This window comes from Fundulus heteroclitus, chromosome 13 (genome assembly GCF_011125445.2).
Source record: "Fundulus heteroclitus isolate FHET01 chromosome 13, MU-UCD_Fhet_4.1, whole genome shotgun sequence".
Classification (NCBI taxonomy): Eukaryota; Metazoa; Chordata; class Actinopteri; order Cyprinodontiformes; family Fundulidae; genus Fundulus; species Fundulus heteroclitus.
Window position 1 is genome coordinate 22,890,706 of NC_046373.1, and position 27,770 is coordinate 22,918,475.

Here is a 27,770-nt window from a genome sequence, read left to right on the forward strand (position 1 = left end):
GGAGAGGAAAACTCCCCTTTAACGGGAAGGAAAACCTCCAGCAGAACCAGGCTCAGTGTGAACGATCATCTGCCTCGATCGACTGGGGGTTTCTTTATGTTCACGCATCACGTAATATCTTATTAGCAATTAAAATGGCAAAAAGAGAAGTACATTGTTTGTCATGTGTATGCAGAAACATTGCACCAGTGTGTAAATTATGTGTTCATGTGTCTTACACAGTACCGTGCAAACTATGCAGACCATTTCTTATTTCTTTGTTTTTACAGACACCAAGGAAAGTTGTCACATTAAGTAAATATTTCTCATGTGGTTTTCTTAAGATAAAGGTCTTGTGACAAAATGAGCGAAAAAGTTGCCAAAAGCTGCCAAATATGTAGAAATTAGGACAACATTCAAGAGTTCAGCACAGCTCTTTACTAAATCTAAATAACAGGCATATCCTTCAACAAATCTCCAATTTTATTTTTATAAATACACTCAATATATACTTTTTTTAACCAAGAAAGTGGTATTCTAACAGCTACTAAAATACATCAATATCAAAAAAAATAATAAAAAAATACATCAAAATAAAACAATAAAAACTTGGAACTGCAAAAAGTGAACTCGTTTAGTGTTGTCTTTTGGGTAAAAACATCTAAATTACAACAGATCTTTGTAAATAAAGACCATATAACTTAATTTAATAACACTTGAAAACCTTCAAGATATTCTGGATTTTTTTTTAGAAAGCAAAAGAATAGTAAAAATATCAAATTCAGGTTTGTCTGTCATGAGTTAAAGTCATAAAACATAATTTTTCTTAAAGATGCTAAAATTGAAATATATTTTTTTAAATATTCAGAAAATATTTCAACAAATTAGGAAAAGTAATTCCTCTGAATTTTGTTTATTTTATTTTTTTCTGGTTAATGCTAACTATAATAAATGCTCTTTTTGTTTTTCTGTAAGAAGGAATAATCTGAAGAATAAGACCTTTTAAAGGTTAAAAATGTGTCTTTTTTGGTAGCCTCGATCTTCAGTTCTCTCAATCTTCTTTGATTGTTCACTTTTAGACAAATAAAGTCCCTTCTCTCACAATATTCCTGTTCGCCAGTTTATAACACTACATTTAACTGATCTGGGGTCTCATTTATAAAGCTTGCGGTGTACACACAAAATGGGGCCCGGAAACGTCACTTTCCACGCAAAGTTGGGATAAATAAAAAATTTAAAAAAACTTTATGGAAAAATGTGCGGTCCTCATAGCAAGTCTGACCCATAAGAATGCATCCGCTAAACTTGGAGACAGGGGATAATGGCGGCGTGGATGGTAAAGTGGTGAACTGCAGCCAGACTGCATAATGGTTTCTCTCAGATGTTCAGTTTCACTCCACATCAGACTTCAATCATAGTTTGACTTGACAAGCATTCAATACCGCAGTTTTATTCATGCTTGCTCTGGTAACACTTAAGTATATGTAAGGACTTTCAAATAAATAAAAATGTCCATATCCCAACTTCAATCTTAAATAAAATGATCTTTAATGAAAGCTAGAATTAGGAGCACAGTGTGAGGCTGTCATCCATCATATCAAGTTAACTTTTTAACAAGTTATTTTAATGTCGACAACATATGTCCAAAAAAAAAAAAAAGTAGCACGGTGGCGCAGTGGCTAGCACTCTTGCCTCACAGCAAGAAGATCCTCGGGTTTGAGTTGCAGGCTTGGCTGGGGCCTTTCTGTGTGGAGTCTGCATGTTCTCCTTGTGTCTGCGTAGATTTCCTCCGGTTTCCCCTACCGCTAAAGACCTGCTGGTCAGGTCGGCCATTAGTGGCGGCGCGCTCAGTCGCAGCGGCTCAGGCTAACCCTCCATTATGAACTTTCATTGCATGTATCAGACAGAATCAGACATACTTTAATAATCCCAGAGGGAAATTGCTGTCCCTGTATGTATAATGACAAATAAATCACCTTACCTATATGCGCTTTCCCCTCTGATTTACACATTTAATAAACTCATCATTTTCACATTTCTTTGCTTTTTCTCTGTGGTTGCCAGTTAACAAAAAAAGATCAGCTGACCCATTTTTAATCCACAATAACATTCATGAGGTGCTTTGTATAGACCATTTGTGGTTAAATTGAGGCGTGTAGAGGGCAGCACCTGAGGCGGGACCAGGCACACAAACATTCAGGTACAGCTGTGATCTATAAAGGGAAACTGTGTGCTGGTGTGAGTACACATAGTTTTATAAAGAAGAATTAATTTTTGCATACGCCATTTTCTCCTTCTTCTACATCCACTTTTAGTATGGATTCCATGCAAAGTTTTATAAATGAGACCCCTTGTTCTCTACAGTTGGATGAAGCCTGGCTGGAGACCCTCCTGCCTTCTGATTGGCTCCCTGCTGTCCTGGACCAGCTGGTGCACCTTCATGTGGACGTCTCGGGAGCGTTTCTCCTGGTAGCTTTTCCCGCAGACCTGGCAGCCGTAGGGCTTCTCTCCGGTGTGGGTCAGCAGGTGTTTCTTCAGGTCGTTCTTGGTGACGAAGGCCTTCCAGCACAAGTGGCACCCAAAGGCCCGTTCCTTCTTGTGGAAGCGGATGTGGATCTCTAGGTATCCTTTGGTGCTGAAGCTTTTGCTGCAGAGGCTGCAGCTGAACGGTTTCTCTCCAGTGTGCGTCAGCATGTGGGAGTTTAGCCCTCCCACCTGCCTGAACGCTTTCCCACAGATGCGGCAGGGGAACGGCTTCTCCCCCGTGTGAATCCTCCTGTGAACCTCTAGGACCTGGACCGAGGCGAGACTTTTCCCGCAGGTCTCACAGGAGACGCGGCTGACGGGTCGGTCGGCGTTGTGGTTCCTGATGTGGGCCGTCAGAGAGGAGCTCTCAGTGAACGTCTTCCCGCAGAACTCGCAGATGTAGGGCCGCTCGCCACTGTGGATCCTCTTGTGTCGTCGCAGAGCGCCGGGTCGCGGGAAGGACTTCCCGCAGATTGGACAGGGGTACGGCTTGATGCCCGTATGGCTCCTCATATGAGTTTCGATGTTTTGGAAGGTGTTGCCACAGATGTGGCAAACCTTACCTTTTTCCTTGTGGCCCTGCAGGTGGTCGGCCAGCGTCTCAGACGGCAGCAGACGCTCACCGCAGACTCCACAGACAGACTCTGAAAGGTGGCTCTTGACATGTTTCCTTAGATTCCCTTTGCTCTGAAAAGTCTCCCCACAGACTTTGCAGCAGGACGATGGATGCGCTGACATCTTGGCGTTTTGACCCACTGCATTCTCTTGAGACTCGCCGTCTTGTCTCCCGTGATCGCGTGGACTCTTGGCGCTGTGGATCTTCCGGTGTCGCCTCAGAGCTCCGGGTCTGGGGAAGCGTTTGCCACAGACGGGGCAACGGTGCGGCTTCAACCCCGTGTGGATCCGCATGTGCGTCTCCATGTTCTGGAAACGTTTCCCGCAGACGCCGCACATCCCACCGGTCTCCCTGTGAGACTGCAGGTGAGTCTGTAGACTGTCCGATGAGTCCAGCTGCTCCCCACAAACTCCGCACACACATCTGGAGGCGCTGCTGTGTGCCTCTGCGTGTTTGGTTAAGAAGCCTCGGCTGTGAAAGTAATCTCCACAGACTCTGCAGCAGAGCGAGGAATGAGGCCCACTGAGGGTCACTTCTGTGTTCACTTTCTCTTTAACCGTCTCTGGATCCTCATCCTCTCCTAAATCATCCCCTTCGCTGCGATCTTCATGCGTCTTCAGGTGCTCCAGAAGCAGCTGCTTCTCAGCAAACGCCGTCCCACAGATCTGGCAGGTGCTGGGCTTCCGTCGGCTGTGAATCTCCTTGTGCCTCTTCAGCGCCGCGGCTCGTGGGAAGCTCTTGCTGCAGACGTCGCAGCTATAAGGTTTGACCCCAGTGTGGCTCCGTAGGTGCGTCTCCATGTTCTGAAACGGCTTCCCGCAGACCTGGCAGGTCATGCCCGTGCCAGCGCTTCCCCTGTGGGAACCGAGGTGGTCTGATAAGTCTTCTGAAGCGTGGAGGCGTTTCCCGCAGACACCGCAGAGATTTTCTGGGCCGTGCGTTTCAACGTGTCTCACGAGATTTCCTTTGTGACGGAAGGTTTTCCCACAGATTACACAGCGATTAGACGCGGGTTTATCGGAAGAGGCAGCCTGGCCCGCTTCATCTGCTCCGTCTCTTCCTGTCTTGTCGGAGTTTTCGATGTCGATCCGTTCTTCATCGCCATCAGAAGCAGAAATGTCTGAGGAGGCAGAACTGGCTTGAGCTGATGGCAAAGGGAGGCCTTCCTTGTTTGGGGTTGTCTGGATGGCAGAGGAGCTCAATGGAGACTGACGGAGAAAAATAAAAAAAGGTGTTTAGTTCATACAAATACTTAAATTGTTTCGCATTTTGTTGCTCTATAAAATCTAACTTGATTTAATGTGACGCATCATTCTGGAGTCGAAGGAAAACGCTAAAGAGATTTCAGTATTTTTCAGCAATAAAAATCTGGAGAGTTTGTCAAGAATATGGACGCAAGGAGTATTTTAATCCAAGAACCGGCCAGGAGTCCAATGGTAACTCTGGAGAAGCTGCAGAGCTCCAAAAATGTACTTTTCATGCAAAATGTCAGAAGCTAACACCGCCTATCACTCTATTGACAGCAAAATGCTGTTGCGACGTTTTGTTTAGCAGGCAGTGGCGACACCAGGGGGTGGCAAGGGGGCCATGCACCAATAAATTAATAAATGTACACATTATTCCTAATATAATTACACAAAAAGTAATTGTTGTTCAACTCAAAATGTTATTGGTCTATGCATATTAGATCATTAGTAACATTAAAAATCAAACAATAAACCAAAAGATGTTAGTAGGCGTTTACTTAAGTCTTTAAGATAGTTTTCTACAGGCAGCTTTACTACAACAGTAGAATAAAATCCTAAAATTATGGCTTTTAGTTTCAGTGTGCCACCCCAAAAGTTTAAGTGGCCCCATCTGGCCACCCCTACGAAATATTTCTAGAGGCGCCACTGTTAGCAGGGACAGGGAAGCCAGTCAGTGTTAGTTGGTTAGTGCTGGAAGAAACAACAGGTGGCAAAAGCAACCCTAAACATACAGCTGGAGCTTCAATGGAATGGTTTAAATCAGAGAGTATTTATGAGTTAGAATGGCCTAGTCAAAGTCTAGACCCAAATCCAATTGACAGTCTGTAGCAAGACAGACGCTTTGGATCCAGTCTGACTGGGTTCGATATGTTTCATAAAGGAGAATGGGCAACAGTTCCAATCTCTAGATGTTCAATGCAGCTGGAGACAAAAAAAAAGGCCAACCATAAGATTTTTGTTACAATTACCTAAAATTTTTTTTTATAATATATGATTTTCCATTCATTCTTTACTTTGTGTGGGTCTCTCACATAAAATCCTAATAAAAACTCACTGACGTCTGTAAAAAAAAAAAAAAAAAAAGGTTCAAGGGGTGTAAATACTTTTGCAAGACCCTGTAAAGGCCTTTCAAGTTTTCCAGCACAGCATCTGTGAATGACACTGGATAAAAAGTGTATCTAACTTAATACAAGTGCATATGCTGTCAGTTTATATCAAAACAAAATGACAGTAAAAGTTGTATTTGTGTACTTGCTGATGACATCAAAACAGAGAACACATATGTGTATTACCTGAAACTATATTTACAAAAATAACTTGTTGTTTTGCTTTGTTCATTAAATGCAGAAAACCTGTTTATGCCTGATTGTGTTAGAGACTCATAAAAGGAGATTATCCTTTAGTTCCTTCATTTTCTGCTGGATTCAGAAATACTACCTCAAGAAAGTACACTGCAGCTCATTTTCTGTTGTTGTTGTTGTACATTTTATATTAACTTGATTTAATTGCTGGATTAAAATAAAGTCTACTCTTTTAAGCCTGTGTGAATTATAGTTCCTAGAAAGATCGTTGGACTCTTGGACTTAGACCTCGAAGAAAACAGGAAACTGCTATCAGCCAGGAATCAGCAATACTTTTTCTTTTTTTGCCTCAATCGAGACAAGAGAGGAATGCTGCAGAGGGTTTTTGGTTGTGCAAATAAGTCGATTTTATTTGTAACATAAAAAATTATAAGTGTAATTCTGATTCCCTTATATTGGTCTAAATACTCCACTGATCAGAACCAAATAAAGTACTGATGGTATCCTCCGATCTGGGCATATTTTTAGCCTCGTTAAAGCGGTAGGCTAACAGATTTCTCAGAAAACCTGAATGATGAGAAGAAAAGCAAACAGTTGAAATCAGATATCTTCCTTCGATGCATAAAAAGACAAATAACCCCTTTTTCTTTTCACTGCGACATCGAGTAAGACTAAAGATTTCACATTTTCTTAGGATTAACTAAATGAGTTTTATTTTAATTGGTTTACATACATGTCCTTAGCATTTGACGTAATTTCCCTCACACTACAATGTTTTGAGTATTTGTCCCCAAACTTCTCACGGCAGATTACTGGAGTTTTTGCTCATTCCTCCTTATCTATTCTGTGAAGTGCACCAGTCCCTCCGGCAACAACACAAGGCTGGCCCTCGCTTCAAAGTTAGGACTGCAAGCCTTCCTCTTTTCCCTGCAGATGTAACGATGAGCTCAGCAGACTTCAGAAAATGTCTCCCCCCAAAAAAAGCTCTAAGCTGTTGGTTTTTGCTTTTAGAGTTTTGCTCCTTTCAGAGTGGCCTTTGAATTGTCGTTACTTATAAGTGCTTTATAAATAAACTTGCCTTGCCTTCAGCCAGCGCCAGTTCAGAACCTGTTTCACTGCGGATAATAACACTCAAAGTCTCCTGCTTTTGTGCCAGGGGTCGACACGCACACATTTCATATCAAAAGACCTTAATCTTTGGGAGAGAAAGAATACTTTGGTACTCTTAACTCACTTAAAACAGCAAAGGTTTAGTCTTATTTAATGTCAGACACGAGAAGAAAATGTGTGTTTTTATAGAGGGAATGCAAATATCTGGTTTCACCAATATTTAGATAACAGATGCTATTCTTTCAATCCAATTTAATTATGGTTCTTGGGTAACAGTATGGGAGAGAAACACTGTAGCTAAAGCCTATCATGGGCATATTTAAATAAAAGAAATAAAATACATAAACAAATTAATTGAATAAAAACAATAGATAAAAAATGTGCAGCAATTCCTGCTGCTGAAATCTGAAACATTAAATAAGGCATTTAATGTTATTTAGGGTGAGATCTAAATGGCATCACCTCGATTTAACCATTGCACAAAAAACCTTATTGAGAGGCTTCAATCTTTTTAAAGAAATTTTAAACCTTAAATTTAGACATAAATTCTGCTACTGAGCAAGTTGATGAGCTCCTCTCAAAAAAACAACAACAATGCTGTAAATTAATCTACAAACTGAACAAAAGTGCATCCGCATCTGTCTTTATTTTAAGATGGCCAAACAGGAGTAAGAACAACGGATTCCTGAGAAAACATTAGTTGCATTGAAGTCTTTCAATAGGCTTTTAAAATTTTGAATTTCAGAATAACCTTAAACAAAATACTGTATTTCCTATTTTACATAGGCCTACTTGATTTCTGATAAAGTGGCAGCTTTTTGAAATATTTCGGTATTTAAAAAAACATTGTATTTATTATTTATTAATAAACCAGACCGAGTGCTTTTCATCAGATAGATAGATTATAAATTGACCTGAATTATCAACAATCTAATTTGAATATTTAATGTTTCTTATGATTCAGTGGGTAAAACAGTTTTATGAGAACGTATTTATTAAAACAATTGCCCTAAAACGGTACCACCTTCTTTCATAAAATGTCTCAAATATAATTTTGTTCCTTTTTCTGGTCAGTGTGCAACAAACTAACTCGCTAATTTTTTAAAAATCGATTCATAAACAAACCGACCAGACTAAGTAATCAGGAGCTTAGTTTTGATTGGTTTCTGGTTGCCGAGCAACAAGCGGTCTATGACGTCACTCCAGCGTCTCACCTGTCCGTCTCAGCCGGACCACCGGGCTCAGTACGGCCTCCAACAGCCGGCTCTGCCGCTCCAGCTGCCGCCGGTACACCTCCACCTCCCGCTCCAGCAGCGCGACAATCCGCTGGGCGGCCGCCGCCATACCGTCCGTGAGAAGCGGCCGCAGCAGCTGCACCAAGCGGCCCAGACCTCTGGACGACCTGCCCCGGATCTCCAGGGCACCCAGGACCTCCTCACCGACTGTGGAGAGCAGCTCCGACACCGAGTCGGCCAGGGGCCGGAGCCCGCAGCTGTGAGGGGACAGCGTCGGAGACATCCCGGGACAGAGCCCTGTCCACCGGACAGCAGGAAGGAAAATATTCGGGATTATCTTGATTACTCCGGGTCACCGACAGGAAGGATCGACGGTCACAGAAAGGAGCAGCGCCCCCTGCAGGAACGGGGGAGCTAAACATGTCCAATGCTCGCTGTGGTTTCTATTTTAATTCAACGACCACTACAGTGAAAGAGAAATACAGTGCTTTGGAGAAAGTATTTACCCCCCCCCCTTCTTTTGTTATTTTTATTTTATTTTATTTAACTAAGTCAAATGTTACAGATCGTAAAATAACAAGCCCAACCAACCTGAATCAGTGTATGACTTTTAACTCCAAGCAGGTTGCAGAGCAAGACAATAAACTGAAACACACCAGCAAGTTCACAGAGATTCAAATCCATCTAAGCATTTTATTATTAATCTTACGATCTAAGTATAGAGTTTGTTTTATAATGTGCACATAAACATTTCCTTACAGTAGTCTGAGCAGATCATAAAACTTTGCTGGTATAGAAAGTACGAGGGCTGCAGACTATCTTAAATAGAAATTATTGTCGCAGCTTTAATCTGTGAAACCCTGGGGACTATTTGGGGACAATTGTTATCAACTGGAATCTGTATATTTCTATAGTATTGCAGGTGATGTGCATTCAAACTGTAAATCGCCGACATTTGGCCAGTTGGGCATCATTAAAAGGCGACATCCGATGTGAATGACTGTGAAGCTTTACTTCAAGAAGATTGGCGCTGACATCATTATTATGGAAAACCTTTTCGTCTCATTCAGACAGAGATTGAAATTGACAAATGTTTTATTCAGAGCGTTCCTGGTTGGCAATTGCGCAAAAAATATCTGTTTTATCCCCTATTCATTAATCACATCAAAACTAAACCTGCCACTGCTTTCGGTCTGTGAATGCACTTCAACAACGTGTTCTTTAATGAACGTGTCTGTTTAATGGTAATCAGGTAAAGGCTAGTGGGATTTGCTGTAATGCATAAATTGGGATCAAATGGGGATTTTGTTCCCTCACTACTAGCTCCATTAAATAACCTGCAGCATTTTTATATGTTTGTGTTCAGAAAAAAATATTTAGATCATTTAGATCATATTTAGATATCCAGATCAGCAGATCAGACCACAAAGACACTTTCGTCCAAGAAAATCCTGATTCTCTGCGTTCCCCTCATGCTTTGCAAACATGGAGGATTTCAACAAAAACAGAAGCAGGACAAAAGACACGCTTTTATTAGTCTTTTCCTAATCCAACGATTTATTCTTGTCCTAAATTTTCCAGGTGGAAACATTAAGTACCTCAGGAGTTTTGAACTAATGTTGCATTCCACTTGCAGTCAGAACTCGGAAATCCCAGCCTCCGATCGGAAAAATCAAACTGCAACACCTTCAGGAAGTCTGAGAATTTTTTTACGCCTGATTGTTGGATCCACTATGGCAGCTCCTCCCATTAACAACAATAAGCTGTGATAAAATATTGTTATTTTACAAGACACAGTTGTAAGAGCTCATCTAAAATCAATGATACACGTAGCGGCTGCAACTCTGATATGAACAAATTACGAGTTTTGTGTGCATGTGGAAAGTACAGCTTTAAAGGACGATTATAAGAGGCACAAACGACAAAGCCACAGCTTTCCTGGATATCGCCAAATTGGAATCCTAAACTTTTTATTTTTTTATTCTGGAATCCCGGCTGTGTTAACTGGAACACTGTTGCTTTCGTTCCCAGCTCCTGTTTTTCGTTTTCTGAGGCAAATGGAATGCAACAATAGTGCTCAAATGAACCTCGTTGGTTGTTGTTCTGCTTAAAGGGGGCCTTGTCACGTATCTTGACCATAAAAAGAAAACAAAAACAAAAAATTAGAGGAGCAATAAGTGATTTTTCACCACTAGGTGAAGCTTGAGATCTGTCTGTGGACCAAAACAAGATTTTGGTATTTTATTTTAAAAGATTGGAGAACAATACAGAGGAATAGTGCAACATTTAACCATAGTCCATCCAAAAAAAATATCTTTAGTTCTTCAAAAAACATTTTTCAGTTTTATCTAAAATGATATTTCACTTATTGCTCCTTTAATTCGTCTATATGCCAAGATTTAGTGTTTATTCAGTCCTTCTTGAGCCTGAAAAGAACTTTGCGCTGGGCGTGATCTGAGGACATAAACATTGTTGCGCCATCTGCTGGCAGTACCGTGGAACTTTGGGTGACAGTGGTGCAGGACCAAGGGAGTTTATCCTGTAACAGGCGGGTCTGCCGGTTCAAACCCCCACTGACTTCCTCAATAGTGTCCTTGAGCAAGACTCAAGTGTCAGAGAGAGTCTGACTCGCCCGGCTCCATTGCTTCTCCTTGTTTACTCATTGTGCGCAAAATCGTACCTCCGGTCATGTGGTCTTGTTGTTGTAAATGTACTCAAAAAAAAAAGTTTTGTTTACAAACAAATAGAGAGAAAAAAAACAAGGTATAAAACACAGAAATATAATATAACATGCCAACAAGTAGGGCTGGGCAGTATATTGAGATTTTAAAAATATCAAGACTTTTTTCAAAGGAGATATGAGACTATAGGTTTTGTATCTATGTTGCGTTATAATTATACTTTAATGTATTCCAGTAGGTTATTTTTCAGCTGTTTCTCATATTTATCTACAACTGTTTGTTTAAAAATTTGTCTGTGAGACATGTGGGATAAAGCTTTGATTCACAGATGCCCATCTTAATAATTACTTTAAGAAAAGAAAAACATATCAAGATAAATGTCGTACATGGGCACTAAGCCTAAAATTATTGAGATATTGTTCGTGGTCCATATCGCCCAGCCCTACCAACAGGGCATGATAATTTAACCGGACAATGTTTGTCACGTGACTAGGCCCCATTTAATCCCGCCTTCAGCTCCTGATCACACGTTTCTTTCATCCCCTAAACCAGCAACATGATGGCGGAAACAGACAGAACTGATGAACGGCGAGAACAAATCCACGTTCAGCCCTGGAGGAAATGGTGGAGGAAAAAAAAAACAACCTTGACGGAGAAAGGGTTTTCTCTTAATCTACAGCTGGAGGCTTCCAGGTAAAAAGCTGTCCGTCCTCTGATCCTCTGCCTCGTCCACGTTCCCGCTGGCTTTGTGCACTTTGACGTGACCGTTGAGCGACCGCCGGGCCTGAAAGCTCTTCCCACAGACCCTGCACTCGTACGGCTTCTCTCCGGTGTGGATGAGGATGTGTCTCTTCAGGTCCACGTCCTGCATGAAGCCTTTCCCGCACACCTGGCAGAGGAACCGCCTCTCCTTGTTGTGGAAGCGGATGTGGGTGTCCAGGCTGTTCTTCTGGGTGAAGCCCTTCCCGCAGATGCTGCAGGAGAAGGCCCGCTCGCCCGTGTGGATCTTCAGGTGCATTTTCAGGTTGCCGATCTGGTTGAAGGCCTTTTCGCAGAAGCTGCAGGCGAAGGGCTTCTCCCCGGTGTGGATCCGCAGGTGCATCAGCAGCGCCGATCGGCCCGGGAAGGACTTGCCGCAGGTCTCGCAGGTCCTGGCTGCGACCCGATGGAAGCGCAGGTGAGCGACGAGGCCGTCGATGGAGTCGCACTGGTTTCCGCAGACGCCGCAGCAGCAGTTCTGGTCCTGAACGTGAGTCCCCGCGTGTCGAACCAGCAGCAGCTTCCGGTCAAAGGCTTCCCCGCACACCTTGCAGTTGGACAGCACCGAGGTGCGGCCTTTATTCGCTTTAGGAACCGTGTCCTGATGGACGGTGGCCGTGTGCTTCCGCAGGTCTTTCCGCTTGCTGAACTCCTGACTGCAAAGGCCGCAGGAGAGGACGGGCTCTTGGTTGTGCTCCTCCATGTGGCGCTCCAGCGAGGTCATGTGGCAGAAGGCGCGGGGGCACTGCTTACACTTGAAGGGCTTCTCGGCAGCGTGAACCAGCGTGTGAGACATCAGGTTGCTCTTCTGCCTGAACCGTTTGCCGCATTCGGGACAGGCGTGCGGCTTCTCCCCGGTGTGGATGCGGAAGTGCAGCTCCTGCGCCCTGATGGAGGAGAACGTTTTCCCGCAGACGGAGCACGTCTTGGTGTTCTGCTGGTGAGCCTGCAGGTGAGCCGCGAGGCTGTCGGCGGAGTCTGAGTGCTCGCCGCAGAAGCCGCAGCGCCGGTCCGCATTCCCGCCGCAGACCCTGAGGGCGTGCTGCAGCAGGAAGCCTTTCCCGGGACAAAGGCGCGCGCAGACGTAGCAGCTGAAACGCTCCGTGGGAGGAGTGCGCTTTCGTTTTTTCCCAACGCCCTAAAGGTTCGAGATCCAGAAGTTCTCTCTTCTTCTTCCCCAAAGATCCAACAGGCCGCCCTCGCTTCTTTTTCCCAACAGAACCAAGAGTGGGACTTCTTTCCAGTTTCCCCACAGATCCCACGGGGGGCCGACCTCTCCTCTTTTTCCCCACTGAGTCAAAAGGCCGTCCCCTTCTCCTTCTGCCTGCGGATCTGGGAGACTGGCTCTCCATCCAGTCGTCGTCCTCATCGGTGTCCCCAGAGACCGGCGCGTTGCTGGACGGTGAAGAAGAGCGCGGCGATGAAGGGCAGGAAGGTGGGTCCAACTGGGGCGGGACGTCCGAGTCGTCAAGGGTCACAATCTTCAGGTCTGAAAACAAGTTTGATGTGATTAGAATCAGAAAAAAAGAACACCAACGAGGATTTTAAGAAACTTTTTAAAAACGTGTGAAGGAAGTGTTTTTATTTCTGGGCCGATTGCCACTTCAGGACGTGGCTCTGGTGTTTTTTAGCAGAATCCTCCGCTTCCATCATGACTGTAATTTATCTGTGAAACTCAGGATTTATGTTTTATTGGTCATTTTAACCTATTTTGAAATCGTGGGTACTTTTCTTTTAACAAAGATAGAGTTAATCTCAACCTTGATGGCAGCAAGACACTAAAAGCTAATTTGCGTTCCTCAGTTTTAACTGTTTTACGTCAAGACTGACTATGTGCTCCAGTTCAGCGCACTGGTTGGCAGAGTGCACAGTTCCTCCCATCACGATGGCGTTTTCTACTCATGTAAACAAAATTAAAGCATCACAGAACAATGCTGGAAGAATTAATCAGCTTAGTGATATACATGACTGCTCGCTGATGAAAGCAGTTCGTTCTATCTTAGGAGCTTCATTAATCCTAATTTTAATAAATAAAAGACATAAAATAGCAACACAACAAAGAGACAGGGCAGTCCTTAGCTTTAGAAATTTAGTATACTTAGTTAGCCCTAACTACATCGGATCTTCTTTAGTATTATAAAACATTAAGACCTTTTAAGATCATCTGAATCAAACCTACTCACCATTCCAAGAGTCAAAAATAAAACATGCGAAAGCAACCTTCGGTTTTATGCTCCAAAAGTAAGCAATAAGCTTCCAGTATCACCCCAAGGCTGCTTCCATCCTTTAAAACAAGGTTTTAAACAATTTCTATTTGCCACTGTTTCCTCTTGGTGGGGAAAAAAAAACGTTTTTAAGTGTCTTATTTCATCTTTTGAAGTTTAAGGCATCGAGTTTATTTCAATTAAATTCTATAACCAAGGACTGTGAGTTGCCTTTGAATGAAATGTGCTTATCTAGACTGAAAAGGTAAATGGACTTCAAATAAAACCCAGTTCAACAAACCTTTTGTGGAATCCAAATGATTAGTTTGCGGTGCTAAACATCCCCCCAAAAGATTATTAATTTCAATATTTAAAATCAAAGGCAAATCCCCCAAAAAATTGGATCACATCGATATCAAGTCTAACACGGGACAATATATGTTTATGAATAATTTACATATCAAGTTAGAGATACAAATGTGTGTCTCACTCATGATCATAACAGTTTCTATATTTTGACTCATTTTTATTTTAGCAATGCTGCACACATCAACACACCTGCGTCTTCAGCTTCCTCTTCACTCTGATCTGCGGGGCTTTTATTGTGAAGCGGACCGGAAGCGGACGGGTAGTCGCTGGCCGCAGGTGCCGCAGCGCCTCTAAATAGCAGCGATTGTTCAGGTGTGTGCGCTATGATCTGAGGATTCAGCAGGACGTCCAGCTGCCTCCTCTGGCGGCAGATCTCCTGCTCCGACCGCCGCAGCCTCTCCTCGTACTCCGCCAAAGTTTCCTGAAACAGACCGAAGATTTCCTCCGCCGCAGCGGCGAGTCGCGCGGCTATCAGAGCGCCGTGCGCCCGGAGTTTGGCCGCTTTCCTCCCGCTGTCCAGATGCCGTAGGACGTCCTCGGCGGCGGCGCTGATCCGCTCGTGTACCGACATCCGCAGCAGCTGCACGGAGCTCATTGTGCCGCAGTTTCAGCGCTCAGAGCCGCCACAACAACAGAGAGGCTCGGAGCATGTAAACACTATTTTTTTTGCATCCTTTGGAAGTCGCTTCCTTTTTAGAGAACGAGGGGCGGACAGAGGAAACAGCGACCTCTGCTGGACTGGAGGAGTCCACACTGTTTTTTTTTTTTTTTTTTGCAGAACTTTATCTTAAACGCACAACAGATCAATAGTACATTTAGACAAAATAACATTCTACACAAATGCACGCAAACCAATTTCTGAAGTACATTTCAACTAAAAATGAATATCAATAAAATAGAAAACATTGATTCATATCGATACTTATCAACTAATTCAAAACATATTTTAACCCCCACCCACCCTTAATATTCAAATGACTGTAATTGTATGAAATTTAATTTTAAAAAATTGTTGAGGCTTTAATAATAATAATCCCAAAGTTATTTACTTCCTTATCTTATGATGCTCTTCATCAAGCATCAGAGTCTGGACAGATGCTTCTTTTTAGGCAAGGCAAGGCAAATTTATTTATATAGCACAATTCAGTACACAGACAATACAAAGTGCTTTACATTAGTTAATCTTGGTGGCAAGAATATTAAAAAAAGTATAAAAAGCCAACAATCTCAATTAAAATTTTACAAAAATGTATTTAATTTGAAATGTCACACTTTAAGCAGAAGTAACTCGGAATATTACCAGTCCAGGATCACCACAGCTTAACTTAATTTTACAATCAAAAACTGATTGTGAGTTTTATAAATGTTTCCTCCAACAGAAAAAAAAATGTAATTACAGAAGAAAATTACTTAAAAACTACTACTCAAACAATTAAAACAAAGGGAGGAAAAGTAAAACGGCTGATCAGTTTTAATGCAATTAATTTTAAAAGAAATGTCAATTTCAGGTTAAAATTGTGACCATAATGAAAGGTATATTAGTGAGCTCTGCAGTGAAGAATCTCAAAAACAAGTACAGGGAATGTCATTCCACGTCCCTAAAGCCAGTTCATGCGGCCCGGGGTTGGCAGGCTAAGCCCCCGCCTGCCACCCAGACTTAGCTGGGCTCAGCTTCCCACGGGAGCGAGCAAAAATGACAGGGTGAGGGAGCTCTGTTAACCTGGTGCAGCTCATAGTAGAGCCACTGCTTCTTTGCATCCAAAGGGGTCCATTGAGGTGGTTTGGGCTTTTGATCAGGCTCCTCCCAGGAAGTCCTGGTTTTCCGAGGACGTCCCACTGGGAGGAAATGCTGGGGAAGACCCAGAACTCCCTGGAGTGACTATATATTCCGTCTGGCCTGGGAACGCATTGGGGTCCCCCAGAATGAGCTGGAGGATGTTACTGGAGAGACGGATGTCTGGGTTTCCCTCCTGGACCATTACCCCCACGACCAAAAGAAGACAATGGACGGACGGATGGAAGTAAAGGAAATAATAAATAAAGTTTGTTATTTTAAAAGGTTCCAATACATAAAAAAAAGTCTGAGTATAATTGTTTTTGATCACAGAAAACAGATGCTTTTTCCATCAATAATTGTATGTCACAGAGAATGTCAGAATAGAACATTGTCATAACTTTCTAAGCTTAGATAATAAAACCCAACTTGTTAAATGTACTCAGAGGTCCAGAATGTTACAAAAACTGCTGGGAAAATTTTTTGCAAACAGGAAATTTACAAAAAATTTTCTCCTTAAAGATCAATAAGTATAGAATTAAATCATAAATATAGGGGGGGGGGGGGACTGAAAACATCTATTGTGAGGAAATTATAGATTTTAGTGTCTTAGATATTTTTAGGAATAAATTGGATATGTAATTATAGGTAATTGTTAATTGGAGACAATAATAAACTTACAAATGATATTATTGAATAACATACTGCAATGTGTTTTAAAACCTGTATCTAAAGTTTTCTCTGTGTTTTCAAAATGAGTTTCAAGATCAATTTTATCCTTAGTGTCTTGTCTACACAAACTTTGAATAATCACCATTCAGAACAAACAACGGCAGCAGCAACAATTTATTCGAGTGGTAAAAGCTCAAATTTGCTGTCAGATGTGTTGCACTATCATATTGTTCATGTATTTAAACTCAACAGGAGCTTTAAAAAGCATTTCTGATGTCACTGATTATTAATTATCTATGCTAGATGAAGGGACGATGTCACACTGTGTGAGAAAACTTAATCTGTGTGACACAGCTGAGCAGTTAAAAATGATTGGATTGATATTTTAAATAAAAGGCAAAAAATCTTACCTTGAATTTAGATTTTTTAAATTGACTTTGGAATTTTTATGACCAATATGTATGGTTAGAGTTGCAACCAGCGCCCCCTGTCTGTTTTCCCTGTAGAGCAAATAGATCCTGACCTTAACTATGAGATTCCCAAACCCAGAACCTTCCTCAAAATTTAAACCGGGAACTTTTCAACGGAATAAAACTGGGTAATTTTGCAGCAAGAGATTTGAACTTCCTGTTATCTGCTTCAGTTATAGTAGCAGCCCAGATGAACAGCTGACACAGAAAAGAAAGAATCCTTTATAGAGGCATCTTGTATGTTGCGTGGTTCCCGTGGCTTCCTATTTTAAAGCATCTCACTGATACTAAAAGCCTTGTTCCGTCACTAACTACTTCTGCAGCAAAGAGATACTTGTTTTATGACCATCTAAAACCAGAAGTAGACAATATTTCAAGTAAAATGTTTAAAAGTTGGGTGGAAAATGGAAAATTCATCAGATATTAATGCAGTCAGTTATAGATTATTTTAAGATGCTATGAAGGTCCTGATTTCTCATCGCGTCCTTGTTTTGAAGCAGGGATTACACGCAGAACCATAAGTAGGTGAAAAGATTCCGTTTAGCTGCTTTAACTTTCATTGTTTCAAATGATTTCAGACTGATTCAGGGAAAGTTTGCTGCATGGCGAGTCTCTTGTGTGAGAGCAGCAGGCTTCCTGTCATTAACAGTTTTTCCCCAGATCAAACGTGAAACAGAGCCGGGTCGTCCTTGTAGCACCTCGGCTGGTTTAGAATAAGCGTGAATAAACATCGCCGTGTGAAAACCCTCCCAGCAGAAGCCCTGGCAGCCTGGAGGAGGCGGCGGGACGGCCCGCCTGCTTCAACAGGAGCTTTACAGCTGAAGGAACTCCGGTTGGGCGTCCTCCTCCCCCGGCTGCTTGGGATTGGGCGTCACAGCCGAGGCCTTGGCGGCCCGTTCCCCCGCGTGGACCTTCATGTGCGACTCCAGCGAGCGCTTCTCCTGGTAGCTCTTTCCGCACGCGTGGCAGCGGAAGGGCTTCTCGCCGGTGTGCGTCAGCATGTGCCTCTTCAGGTCGATCTTCTGCACGAAGCCCTTCCTGCAGACCTGGCAGATGAACGTCTTGTCCTTCTTGTGGAACCGCTCGTGCGTCTCCAGCGAGATCTTCTGACGGAAGGTTTTCCCGCAGAGGCTGCAGATGAAGGGCTTCTCGCCCGTGTGGATCCTCATGTGCGAGTCCAGGTTGCCGATCTGCCTGAAGTTCTTGCCGCAGACCTTGCAGGGGAACGGCTTCTCCCCCGTGTGGATCCTCTTGTGCACGTCCAGGTGTTGGCTCATGGTGAACTTCTTGCCGCAGATCGCACAGGGATAAATCCTCGGCTTGCCCCCCGTGTGGCTCTTGATGTGCCTCTTGAGGACGGTATTTTCGATGAACGTCTTTCCGCAGAACTCGCAGATGAAGGGCCTCTCGCCGGCGTGCATCTTCAGGTGTCTCTCCAGAGAGCTTTTCCTGGGGAAGTCCTTGCAACAGTCTTTACAGCTGAAGGGCTTTTGGCCGGTGTGCGTCCTCATGTGGATCTCCATGTCCCTGGAGTTGTCTCCGCAGATGTCGCAGACCTTATTTAGCTCTCTGTGACCCTGGATGTGGAGCTGCAGGCTCTCTGAGGACTCGGCCCGCTCTCCGCAGACGCCGCAGAGGAAGTCGGGGTGGTTTAAATGGGTCTCCGCGTGCCGCAGTAAGTTGCCTTTGTTGTGAAAGGCATTTCCGCAGACTTTGCAGGAGTGAGAAGGAGTCAAACTCGGTTTCCTGCGTTTGCTCCTCTCGGCCGGCTCGTCGTGGCTCCGAGCGTGCCGCCTCAGCTCCGAGCTTCTTGGGAAGTCTGCGCCACAGACTTGGCAGCTGAACGCCACCTGTCCATTGTTGGTCTCCGCGTCCGTCTCCGTCGAGACGCTGTGGCCGACGTCTTTAGAGGAGTTTTCTTCCACGTGAGTTCGCAGGTGAGTCACCAGGTTTCCTTTCTGGCTGAAGCCTTTGGCACAGAGGTGGCAGTTGAAGGGTTTCTCACTGGTGTGCAGCCTCTTGTGCGTCTCCTTTGCTCGGATCGAGGGGAACTTCTTGCCACAGACGTCGCAGGTCCTGGAGGTGTCACGGTGAGTTTGAAGATGCTGTCTGAGGTCGTCGCTGGACTCCAAACTTTCCCCGCACAGACCACAACGACTCTCATCTTCCTTGGCGTGTTTCTCCACGTGTTTGATTAAAAAGCCTCTCCTGTCAAAGGATTTGCCACAGACTCTGCAGCGGTGAGGTGTTTCATCCGCTGCCGTAGCGTCGTCCTCGTCCTCCTCTGCTGTGTGATCGTCCGGAGGCGCTGCTTGTTGGTCAAGTTTGGCGGCAATCTCCGTTCTGGGCGTGGAACCCGGCAGTTTTTCCTCCACTGAGATCTCAAAAGACTGACTGCTGACACCGACAGAGAGACGCAACTCTGCAAAGAAAATACACAACACATTAATTTGCTACAGTCCATCCTGATAACAGTAGCTGACACAAGTGAAACTAATCCTTCCCATTTCTAAAAGCAACAAACTTCCATTGCATTAAATGTGTTTCTTGTAATAGATCAACGTGAAGTAGCACATAATTTTGAAATGGAAGAAACATTATATGCATTTTCAACATTTTGCTGCAAAACACAAATCTGAAAGTTGTAGTTTGTATTATTTTTGATACATGTGCATAAAATCCAGCGCAAACCACTACCTGTCAAAGCCGTCAATCTTTTAAATCCAGTTAATTTGTGTGTAATATAGTGTCAATTAAATGGCAACATCTACAAAGACTATAATCAAGGAATCAGCCAAGATGCCCGTGGTAACTCTGTGGGAGCCACAGAGATCCACAACTCAGGCAGGAGGATGTTTAAAGGACAACTATCGGTCATTCACTCCACAAACATGGCATTGTTGGAAAAGTGAAGTGAAAAAGCTTTAAGATGTTTACCACAAGCTATGCAGGGGACAAAGGAAAGGAAGTAGGGATGAATGCAAAATTTAACTTTTTGGCCAATGCTCACAATGAAACTGCACATCCTTCTGAAAAGTCTATTCCCACAGTTAAACATGGTGGTGGGAGCCTCATGCTGAGTGATCCTTTTCTTCAGTGGAACAGAAAAAGCTGATCTAACTTAAGGAGAAAACAGATGGAGCCAAAAACAAGGCAATCATAAAAAAAAAAACACCTTTTAGAGGAGGCAGAAGACTTGAGACTAGGCCAGAACATAGAGTCAGAGCTACAATGGAGGGGGCATATTCGAGTCCAAGTCCAGACCTGAATCGAACATTCTGTGGGAGGACCACCTGACCACTGATGTTCACAGATGCTTTCCATCCAACCATAAAGACTCCTAAAAGACTTGCATCTGCAGTTGCTGCAGGCGGTGGATCAACAAAGTAATGCACCACTTTCCCCGCATAGATTTATTTAACTGTAAACCAATAATTATCTTATTGTTGTGCTTCACAACTAGGCCTTATTTTGTGTTGGTCTAACACATAACATGCAAATAAAACACATTGATGTTTGTGATTGTAAATGTGACAAATTGTAGTAAAATATGAAATGATATTAATACATGGCAGGTATGTGATTTCTTTGCTCCGTGGAAGTTTCCAACAGTATTTTACTATGATGACCTAATAATTACCAGGCCCATAATTAAACAAATAAAACGTATTAACTTGTTAGGAATAACAAAAGAGTCACACTGATAATAGATTAAATAAAAATATTGGAAGAATTGGTGAAGTTACAGATCCATTAAATGTCGATTTAGGCTGAAACCTAGTGCAACACGATGATAAAATAACTTTTAGTATTTTTTTTACTAGCCTTACAAACTTTTCTGGTGTAAATACTGGCCCCATCCGGGGGTTAATGTCTCGAATCCATCTATTTATGGGGAGTGCCCAGCATGGCAGAAAGCTGCACATCTGCACAGAACGTGGGTTTTGTGCTTGCGGACCTTTTCGCTCCTCTCCACGGCCTCCGCTCCGCCTCTCGCCGGGCTCCGGCGTCCCCTTTCCGGCCGCTCTGCTCGCCTCAAACGCGGCGAGGATCAGCTCCACGGCCGCCGCCACCCGCTGCATCACCAGCTCCCGCAGCGGCCCCAGCTCCGCCTGGCCGCGCTCCTCCAGCAGCCCGAAGATCTCCGAGGCCGCCGCCGCCAGATGCTGCTCTATGCAGGCCTTCAGGCCACCGCTCTCTGGCCACTTTCTGGACATTTTTAGTAGGTTTCTCAGCGGAACAAAAGTGCAGAATGTAAACAGAACGATGAACTTCCGGGGCGGACGTGACGTCATATCCAGGGTAACGGCGAGACGTGGTTCAACTGACTTGTGGCTGTATCTTCCGAAATAGTACGTTATTACGTGAGTTAAGCGATGTTTTTAACAATTTATATTTTTGTATTTAGTCTGTTGTCTAACTTTATTTAGTTTTCTCGAAGCTACCTTGATTAAAAAAAAAAAGCCTGAACCAAACTCCCTTAGAAAATCGTTGTGTTTTGGTAGGTTCCTTCACGTGAAGGGTTACGTACATTTAAAAACGTCGCCTCACCTTTTCTCATATGAAGGGGTCCCATCAAGTAAATTCGGCTTATTATTAACGCTTCGGTAAACGTTTGTCCGATAACCCGGATCGATAATGTGCTGATTTAGTCCTATGACGAAACAAACAATTTCTCCAGAGAAAAACTTTCAAATCCGACAGCAAGATCATGAAGATAGGTTGATGGTTTTAAACTTCCCTCAAGATAAATAGCTCCAAAACTACTGTCGTGTGTAGAAATGTGTACATCTGCATTTATTTGTGCTTGTCTGCTTTTCTGATGTTACTTGTGGTTTTACAACATTTGGTTTTAGAAAATGTTGAGTCAAGATGTTTTTTTTTCTTCGTCTTGACTTCACTAAACCCAAACAGTGATCTATTGCTCAAATGCTCTGAGAAGGAACAGTCCTAACAAACAGGCTGGATAGTAGAGGCAATGAGCCGCTTGTTTGTCAAGCTTAAATGTGTTGGCTCATCAAATAAATAAAAGCAATTTGGATTTAAAGATAAACTGAGTAAATACAAAAAACAGTTTCAAATTATTTTATTCATAAAGGGCCATGCCCTCTGGGAAAAAGTTGACACACACACGATAACTAGCTGTGCCACCCTTTGCATCTATAGCTGACGGTAGTTTGCACTGAGTGAGTCTTTAACATCACCACTGAGGAATGTTGGTCCACTCTGCTTTGGAGACATTTCTACAGAATCTGAATTGGATTTTAGTTCAGGCTTTGGGCAGGCCTGGACAATCCTCCTGCAGGATGATCTGGCAGAGAGCAGGATTGCTGATCCCATCAGCAGAGACAAGTCATCCAGGTCCAGAGGAAGCAGAGGAGCACCGACCCTCTCTCGCTGCCACAGTGTTTGACCGTCAGCATGGCGGTCTGTTTCTGAAACACTGCTGGTTTTGTGTCCGATCACGACCCACGCCGACTTTATCCCCTTATTTTTGTTTGTAAATGTTTAAACAATCTCTCTGAGCTTCTTCTCCTCATCTTACCTTCTTCAGCTCCTGCGAGCACCACAGTCCAGGAGGAAGCTCAGAGGGGGCAGAGCCTTCTCCTCCCCCTTCAGATTAGAGAAGCTTCTTCATTTCCTACTTTTAAAACTCATCTTAAAACCTGTTTTTATTCTTTGACATTCAACATTTAAATAGTTTTCATGTTGACTTTTTTGCTCTTCATAGTAGGTACACCTGGTCTGGCGTTCTGTTAGTTGTGACCAGGGTCCGAAATTAACACTCGCCAGTCGCCAAATGCGAGTAAATTTCCCGTTTGGCGAGTGAATTTCAGAGGGCTAGCTGCCACATGGCGAGTAAATGTTTGTACCAAATAAAATAAAAGTAACATAAAAATAACAAAACCCATACGATCCGTTCACAGCTCTGTCCATCCAGAGCTCAGTCTAGACCCGCCTTCTGCGGTGCTGGTTCAGCTTCTTTCACATTCAGAACCAGTCATGGCTGAACGCTGGATCAGAAAACAGATCTGCTAACCAGATAGTCTAAAACGCCAATTAGTCTGTTTATAAGTTTCGTTCTTATTTATTCTGATTTTTTTTAACTACCTGCGCTGCGGCTCTGTGCTTCACCGCTCTTACTGCGCCTCCCCCGCCCCTCTCGGAGCAAGGTGCTTTTATCAGCGGCCAGCCTTCAAAACGTGAATCGCTACGTTTAATGTCCTTCCACTCGTACCAAAATGTCCCAATTAAAGTCAGTAGGAGAGTCGGTAACTGTATTTCATGCTCTTTTGTTTTTAACGACACAGAACCAGCGGTGCTTCGGTGGGCGTGGTGCGTTGCGCTTGAATTCAGGTGCGCAAAATTACGTTACATGTAACCTGTAACATCGGGGGCGCAGCGCACGAGGATAAAATCCAGCAGCGAGATCAGCGTAAAGACGCAGCGTGAACCCTGAGCAAGGGCGGTTCTAGACAGGGGCCAACAGGGGCCCATGCCCCTGTAGAAATGGTACTGGCCCCTGTTATGGCCCCTGTACTAAAGACATAACATTAAATAAACTTCTCATAATTATTTGCAATGGTAAAGAAACCATAACTGATTGGTCACTTTGACCAATTTTATTTTTTTACCTATACAGTTTTACTCTAAGAAGGATTTAGAAATTAAGATGTTTCACGTTTAGCTTTAGCCGTATTGAGCTGGGGGCAAAGTTTTCAACTGCTAGATCAGGTGTCTGAAACCTGCAGTTCCTGTGGCTCACTTAATATTATTACACAGTTAAACATTGCCATTTTATTGTTTCACTTTTTTGTTCTGTGCCCCTGTGAAAAAACACTGGCCCCACCTTGGCCCCCCTGGTAAATTTGATCTAGAACCGCCTCTGAACCTGAGTGCTTTAAGTGTTGCAGCTGAGGGGAAAATTTTGAACCATACACAGGGGCGGTTCTGAACAGGGGCCAACAGGGGCCTATGCCCATGTAGAACTGTTCCTGGCCCCTGTTATGGCCCCTGTACTAAAAACATGATGTTAAATTTCTTAGGATGATAAATGCTGACAAAGATAACGTGACTGACTGGTCATTTGGATCAGTTGCATTTTTTTCGTTTATGGTTTTACCCAATAATAAAATAACAAAATAATTAAAAAATAAATATAAAAAGATAACAATAATTAAAATCAAGCTGTTTCACGTTAAGCTCCCGCTGTATTGAGAAAAGATCAGGGGTCTGCAACCTGCAGTTCCAGAGCCACAATTGGCTCTTTGGCTTACTTAATATTTTAAACGATGAAATGTTGACCTGTTAAGTTACCCCCCCCCCCAAACTTTTGTTCTGTGCCCCTGTGAAAAAACACTGGCCCCACCCTGACCCACCCTGCTAAATTTGGTCTAGAACCCCCACTGACCGTACAGGCTTGATGAAACTCTGCCTCATTCACAAATAAGGCCAACATGGATAGAATAATGATAATCTGTAGTGTTTTTTATCGGCTGGATGTGAATCTGATAATTCATATTGTGTCTTTTATAATCAACTACAATATATATATTTTTTTAAATTCAGGAAACAAAGATTTCTCTTCCAGGTTCCAGTCAGCCACGCCCCCAACCACGCCCCCCATAATTAACATAATTTCACTCTTAATTTTTATAAAAGTTGAGGTCTGGTCAAAATTAATATTTTGGCCGGTAAAAAATATGCCTGGCCGGTTGATTTTTACATCTACCGGCCAACTTGGCCGGTGAATAACAAAGTTAATTTCGGACACTGGTTGTGACATCATCCTGGGGAGGCAGATCGTCTGCTATTACCATCTAACATAGAAAGGATTCTTGGATCAATGTGTGCTTCTGTGCTTTCTGTGTCTCTGCTCTGTCTTCTCTAACCCCCAGTGGGTGGAGGCAGATGACCGTTCACACTGAGCCTGGTTCTGGTTCTGCTGGAGGTTTTTCCTTCCCGTTAATGGGGAGTTTTCCTCTCCACTGTCGCTTCATGCATGCTCAGTATGAGGGATTGCTGCAAAGCCATCAACAATGCAGACGACTGTCCACTGTGGCTCTACGCTCTTTCAGGAGGAGTGAATGCTGCTTGGAGAGACTTGATGCAACCTGCTGGGTTTCCTAAGAGAGGAAACTTTCTGACCAATCTGTATAATCTGATTGAATTTGACTTTGTAAAGTATCTTGAGATGACATGTATTATGAATTGGCGCTATATAAATAAAAATTAATTGAATTGTTTATTTTTATTTTTACGTCATGTTTCTGTACTTTTTGTGTTTATAGTTTGCAGTCTTGCACAGCATTTTGTTTCAGATGTGGTTGTTATAAAACGTTTTTTTCATAAATAAAGTTGGTGCGGTGTACTGCACCTTTCAAAAAGTTCCACTTTTGCTTCATCAGTTCACAATTATTGTTCTCAAAAGTCTTGTGGGATTATTTGGCAAAAGTGAGACGGTCTTTGTGTTGTTCTTAAAATGTGTTGCTTTTTGAGATGTTTCAGCTTCCAGAGGGGTTTTCAATTCAATTCAATTTTATTTATATAGCGCCAATTCATGAAACATGTCATCTCAAGGCACTTTACAAAGTCAAGTTCAATCATATTATACAGATTGGGTCAGATTATACAGATTGGTCAAAATATGTCCTATATAAAGAAGTATGTTTGAAGTATTCATTATATCTGCAGGTCAGTTCGGTCTGGGTCTCGTTCGTGAAGTTGAGCTTAGTTTTCTAAAAAATAATTTTATTTTAATCACTATTAAGTCATGATTTACCAAGAGGGGTAATTACCTTTTCACCACCTAGGTTGTTTCATTTTTTAAAATAGATTTTTCCCATAATAAATAAGTTCATTTAAAAACTGCTTTTTCTAATTATTCAGTTTATCTTTATCCAATTTAAAAATTAGTTTGATGATCAGAAACATTTAAGTATGACCAAAAAATGTAAGAAATCTGTAAGGGAATAAATATTTCTTCACAGCACAGTAATAATCTCTCAATAAATTGGATTAGAAGTTGTTTATCTTAGACACATAAGGTCATTGTATATATTTAAACGCAATTTCTCTCAGGTTAGTGGTCATTCTGGCTTTTGCCTAAGACTGATATTGCAGCTTTCGGGTTTTCATTAACCTTTCTGCTCTGGGTTTTAGGTCGGCACCTTGAAGCATCAGCTGGGAACAGAACCATCGGATTCATTGGTGCAGCTGAGATGTCCCATCCCCTGGAGCAGCAGCAGCAGCAGCAGAAGAAGAAGAAGAAGAAGAACAAAAAGAGTGGCATACCAGATCGGTGGCTGGACTACTGCCCTGTAGGAAAGAGGATCCCAGGAACTCGATTCATTGCCTTCAAGGTGCCTTTAAAACCGTCCCTGAACTGTCAAGTTCCCGGCTCTCACTCCTTTGGTCTGCAGGACCTGCTGGACTCGGTGCAACGCCAAAACCAGGAGCTTGGCCTGATCATAGATCTCACCTTCACCACGAGGTACTACGCAGCGAGCGAAGTCCCACAGTCCTGCTCCTACGTCAAGATCCCCACCGAGGGTCACCGCGTTCCCTCTGCTGAAGCCATCCTCAGCTTTAAGCGGGCGGTGAGGCAGTTCCTGAAGGAGAACCGGGTCAACGACAGGTTAATCGGAGTGCACTGCACTCACGGCCTGAACCGCACCGGGTACCTGATCTGCCGGTACCTCATCGACGTGGATGGCTTGGATCCTGCAGCGGCTCTGCAGCTCTTTAACGCCAGCAGAGGTCATTGCATTGAGAGGAAGAACTACCTTCATGACCTCCTGAGAGGCGCCAAGAGAAGCAACGAAGGCGTCGACAAGCCAGTCAAAGGACCACCGGCGGCCATAAAGCAGGGGGAGAAGGCAGTGACCAGCACGCCGGCGCCGGATGGCCAAGGTTCTGGTGACGAGTCAGCAGAGAATCAGCAGCCCAACCAGAAACAACCACCCAGTAAACAAACCAAGCGTAGAGTTCGGCGTCGGCCAAAAAAGGGGGACAAGAAGTCTTGTGATGGATCCGCCCCCACCACCTGAGCCCAGTAGGAAAACAAACCGGTTTATAAAGCCGATTCAGGTCAATTCAACCCAAGAAGACGGAAACAACGACAGGGTTTGGCTTATTTTACCGTTTCTGTGCGATTTCCTTGTTTCCTGCAACAGAAATCAAATATTTATTATCAAATATTTAAAAGGCTCAATGATCCAATTTAAGCCCGGGAATTACACCTTTGATACTGAGCGTTTAGATCAGGTTCATTTTTGGCTTCTTATTTCTTGTTACGCATTATTTATTCCCAGTATGGCCGCAGAGTAGCATGGTTTAACTTATTAACTTACAACACGCAGAATGAGTGAAATTCATCTGTTTGTGGCTTTATTTGACAGGAAAGTTTATTACAATATCTCTGATGGTCAGATTTCAATAATCAAAACTCTTATTCTGTTTAACAAAAAAATCTTTTAGGAGTTAAAAGGTATCAAAAGGTTTTCAGATATTGAGGTTACCAGTTCCAGCTAGTAATTTAAATTTGAATTTTTGTGTGTTAGAATTTTGAATAAAGCTTGACTTATTAAAGCTTGATTATATAAATATGTTTTTTTGCTTCATTTTTTTTCCAGCTGACTGGGGGACACTCAGATGGATCAGAATCAATAATTAACTGCTCTGGTTTAGTATAAAGTTAAGTGGATCTTATATTTAGATGAAACTGCCTGGATGTGGACAGTTAAACTGAACCCAAAAACCACGGCAAATTGTTGATTTAATAACCAGCATAATCATTACATTAGCTTTATTTCCATAATAAATTAA

At 43.1% G+C, this 27,770-nt stretch overlaps 4 protein-coding genes across 4 annotated transcripts; 1 reads left to right on the top strand and 3 right to left on the bottom strand.

Moving 5' to 3' along the window:
- Positions 1-402: 402 nt before the first annotated feature.
- LOC105937760 (zinc finger protein 345) lies at positions 403-10,704 on the bottom strand. Its single transcript, XM_036145878.1, has 4 exons — positions 10,695-10,704; positions 7,994-8,359; positions 7,862-7,868; positions 403-4,318 (listed from the first exon to the last, which is right to left on the bottom strand). Exons 1-4 carry the CDS (start codon positions 10,702-10,704, stop codon positions 2,338-2,340), a joined length of 2,364 nt encoding a protein of 787 aa, XP_036001771.1. The 3' UTR covers positions 403-2,337.
- LOC105937762 (gastrula zinc finger protein XlCGF7.1) lies at positions 9,548-14,750 on the bottom strand. Its single transcript, XM_012879253.3, has 2 exons — positions 14,217-14,750; positions 9,548-12,943 (listed from the first exon to the last, which is right to left on the bottom strand). The coding sequence occupies exon 2, from the start codon at positions 12,248-12,250 to the stop codon at positions 11,369-11,371; it is 882 nt and encodes a 293-aa protein (XP_012734707.2). The 5' UTR covers positions 12,251-12,943; positions 14,217-14,750; the 3' UTR covers positions 9,548-11,368.
- A 1,625-nt stretch (positions 14,751-16,375) lies between these two features.
- LOC105937764 (gastrula zinc finger protein XlCGF57.1) lies at positions 16,376-21,275 on the bottom strand. Its single transcript, XM_012879255.3, has 2 exons — positions 20,902-21,275; positions 16,376-19,365 (listed from the first exon to the last, which is right to left on the bottom strand). The coding sequence occupies exons 1-2, from the start codon at positions 21,236-21,238 to the stop codon at positions 17,756-17,758; spliced, it is 1,947 nt and encodes a 648-aa protein (XP_012734709.2). The 5' UTR covers positions 21,239-21,275; the 3' UTR covers positions 16,376-17,755.
- On the top strand, positions 21,253-27,548 carry LOC105937751 (RNA/RNP complex-1-interacting phosphatase; the record flags this gene model as incomplete). Its single annotated transcript, XM_012879235.3, has 2 exons — positions 21,253-21,307; positions 26,106-27,548. Coding segments are annotated over 2 exons (942 nt in total), but the record flags the coding sequence as incomplete, so codon positions are not given.
- Positions 27,549-27,770: the final 222 nt, after the last annotated feature.

Coding starts and splice junctions, on each gene's coding strand:
- LOC105937762 (XM_012879253.3), bottom strand. CDS start 12,250: ATGTCTCACACGCTGGTTCACGCTGCCGAGAAGCCCTTCAAGTGTAAG.
- LOC105937764 (XM_012879255.3), bottom strand. CDS start 21,238: ATGACGTCACGTCCGCCCCGGAAGTTCATCGTTCTGTTTACATTCTGC. Junction 19,366..20,901: donor CCGTGGAGAGGAGCGAAAAG/GTCCGCAAGCAC, acceptor TTTTCTTTGCAG/AGTTGCGTCTCTCTGTCGGT.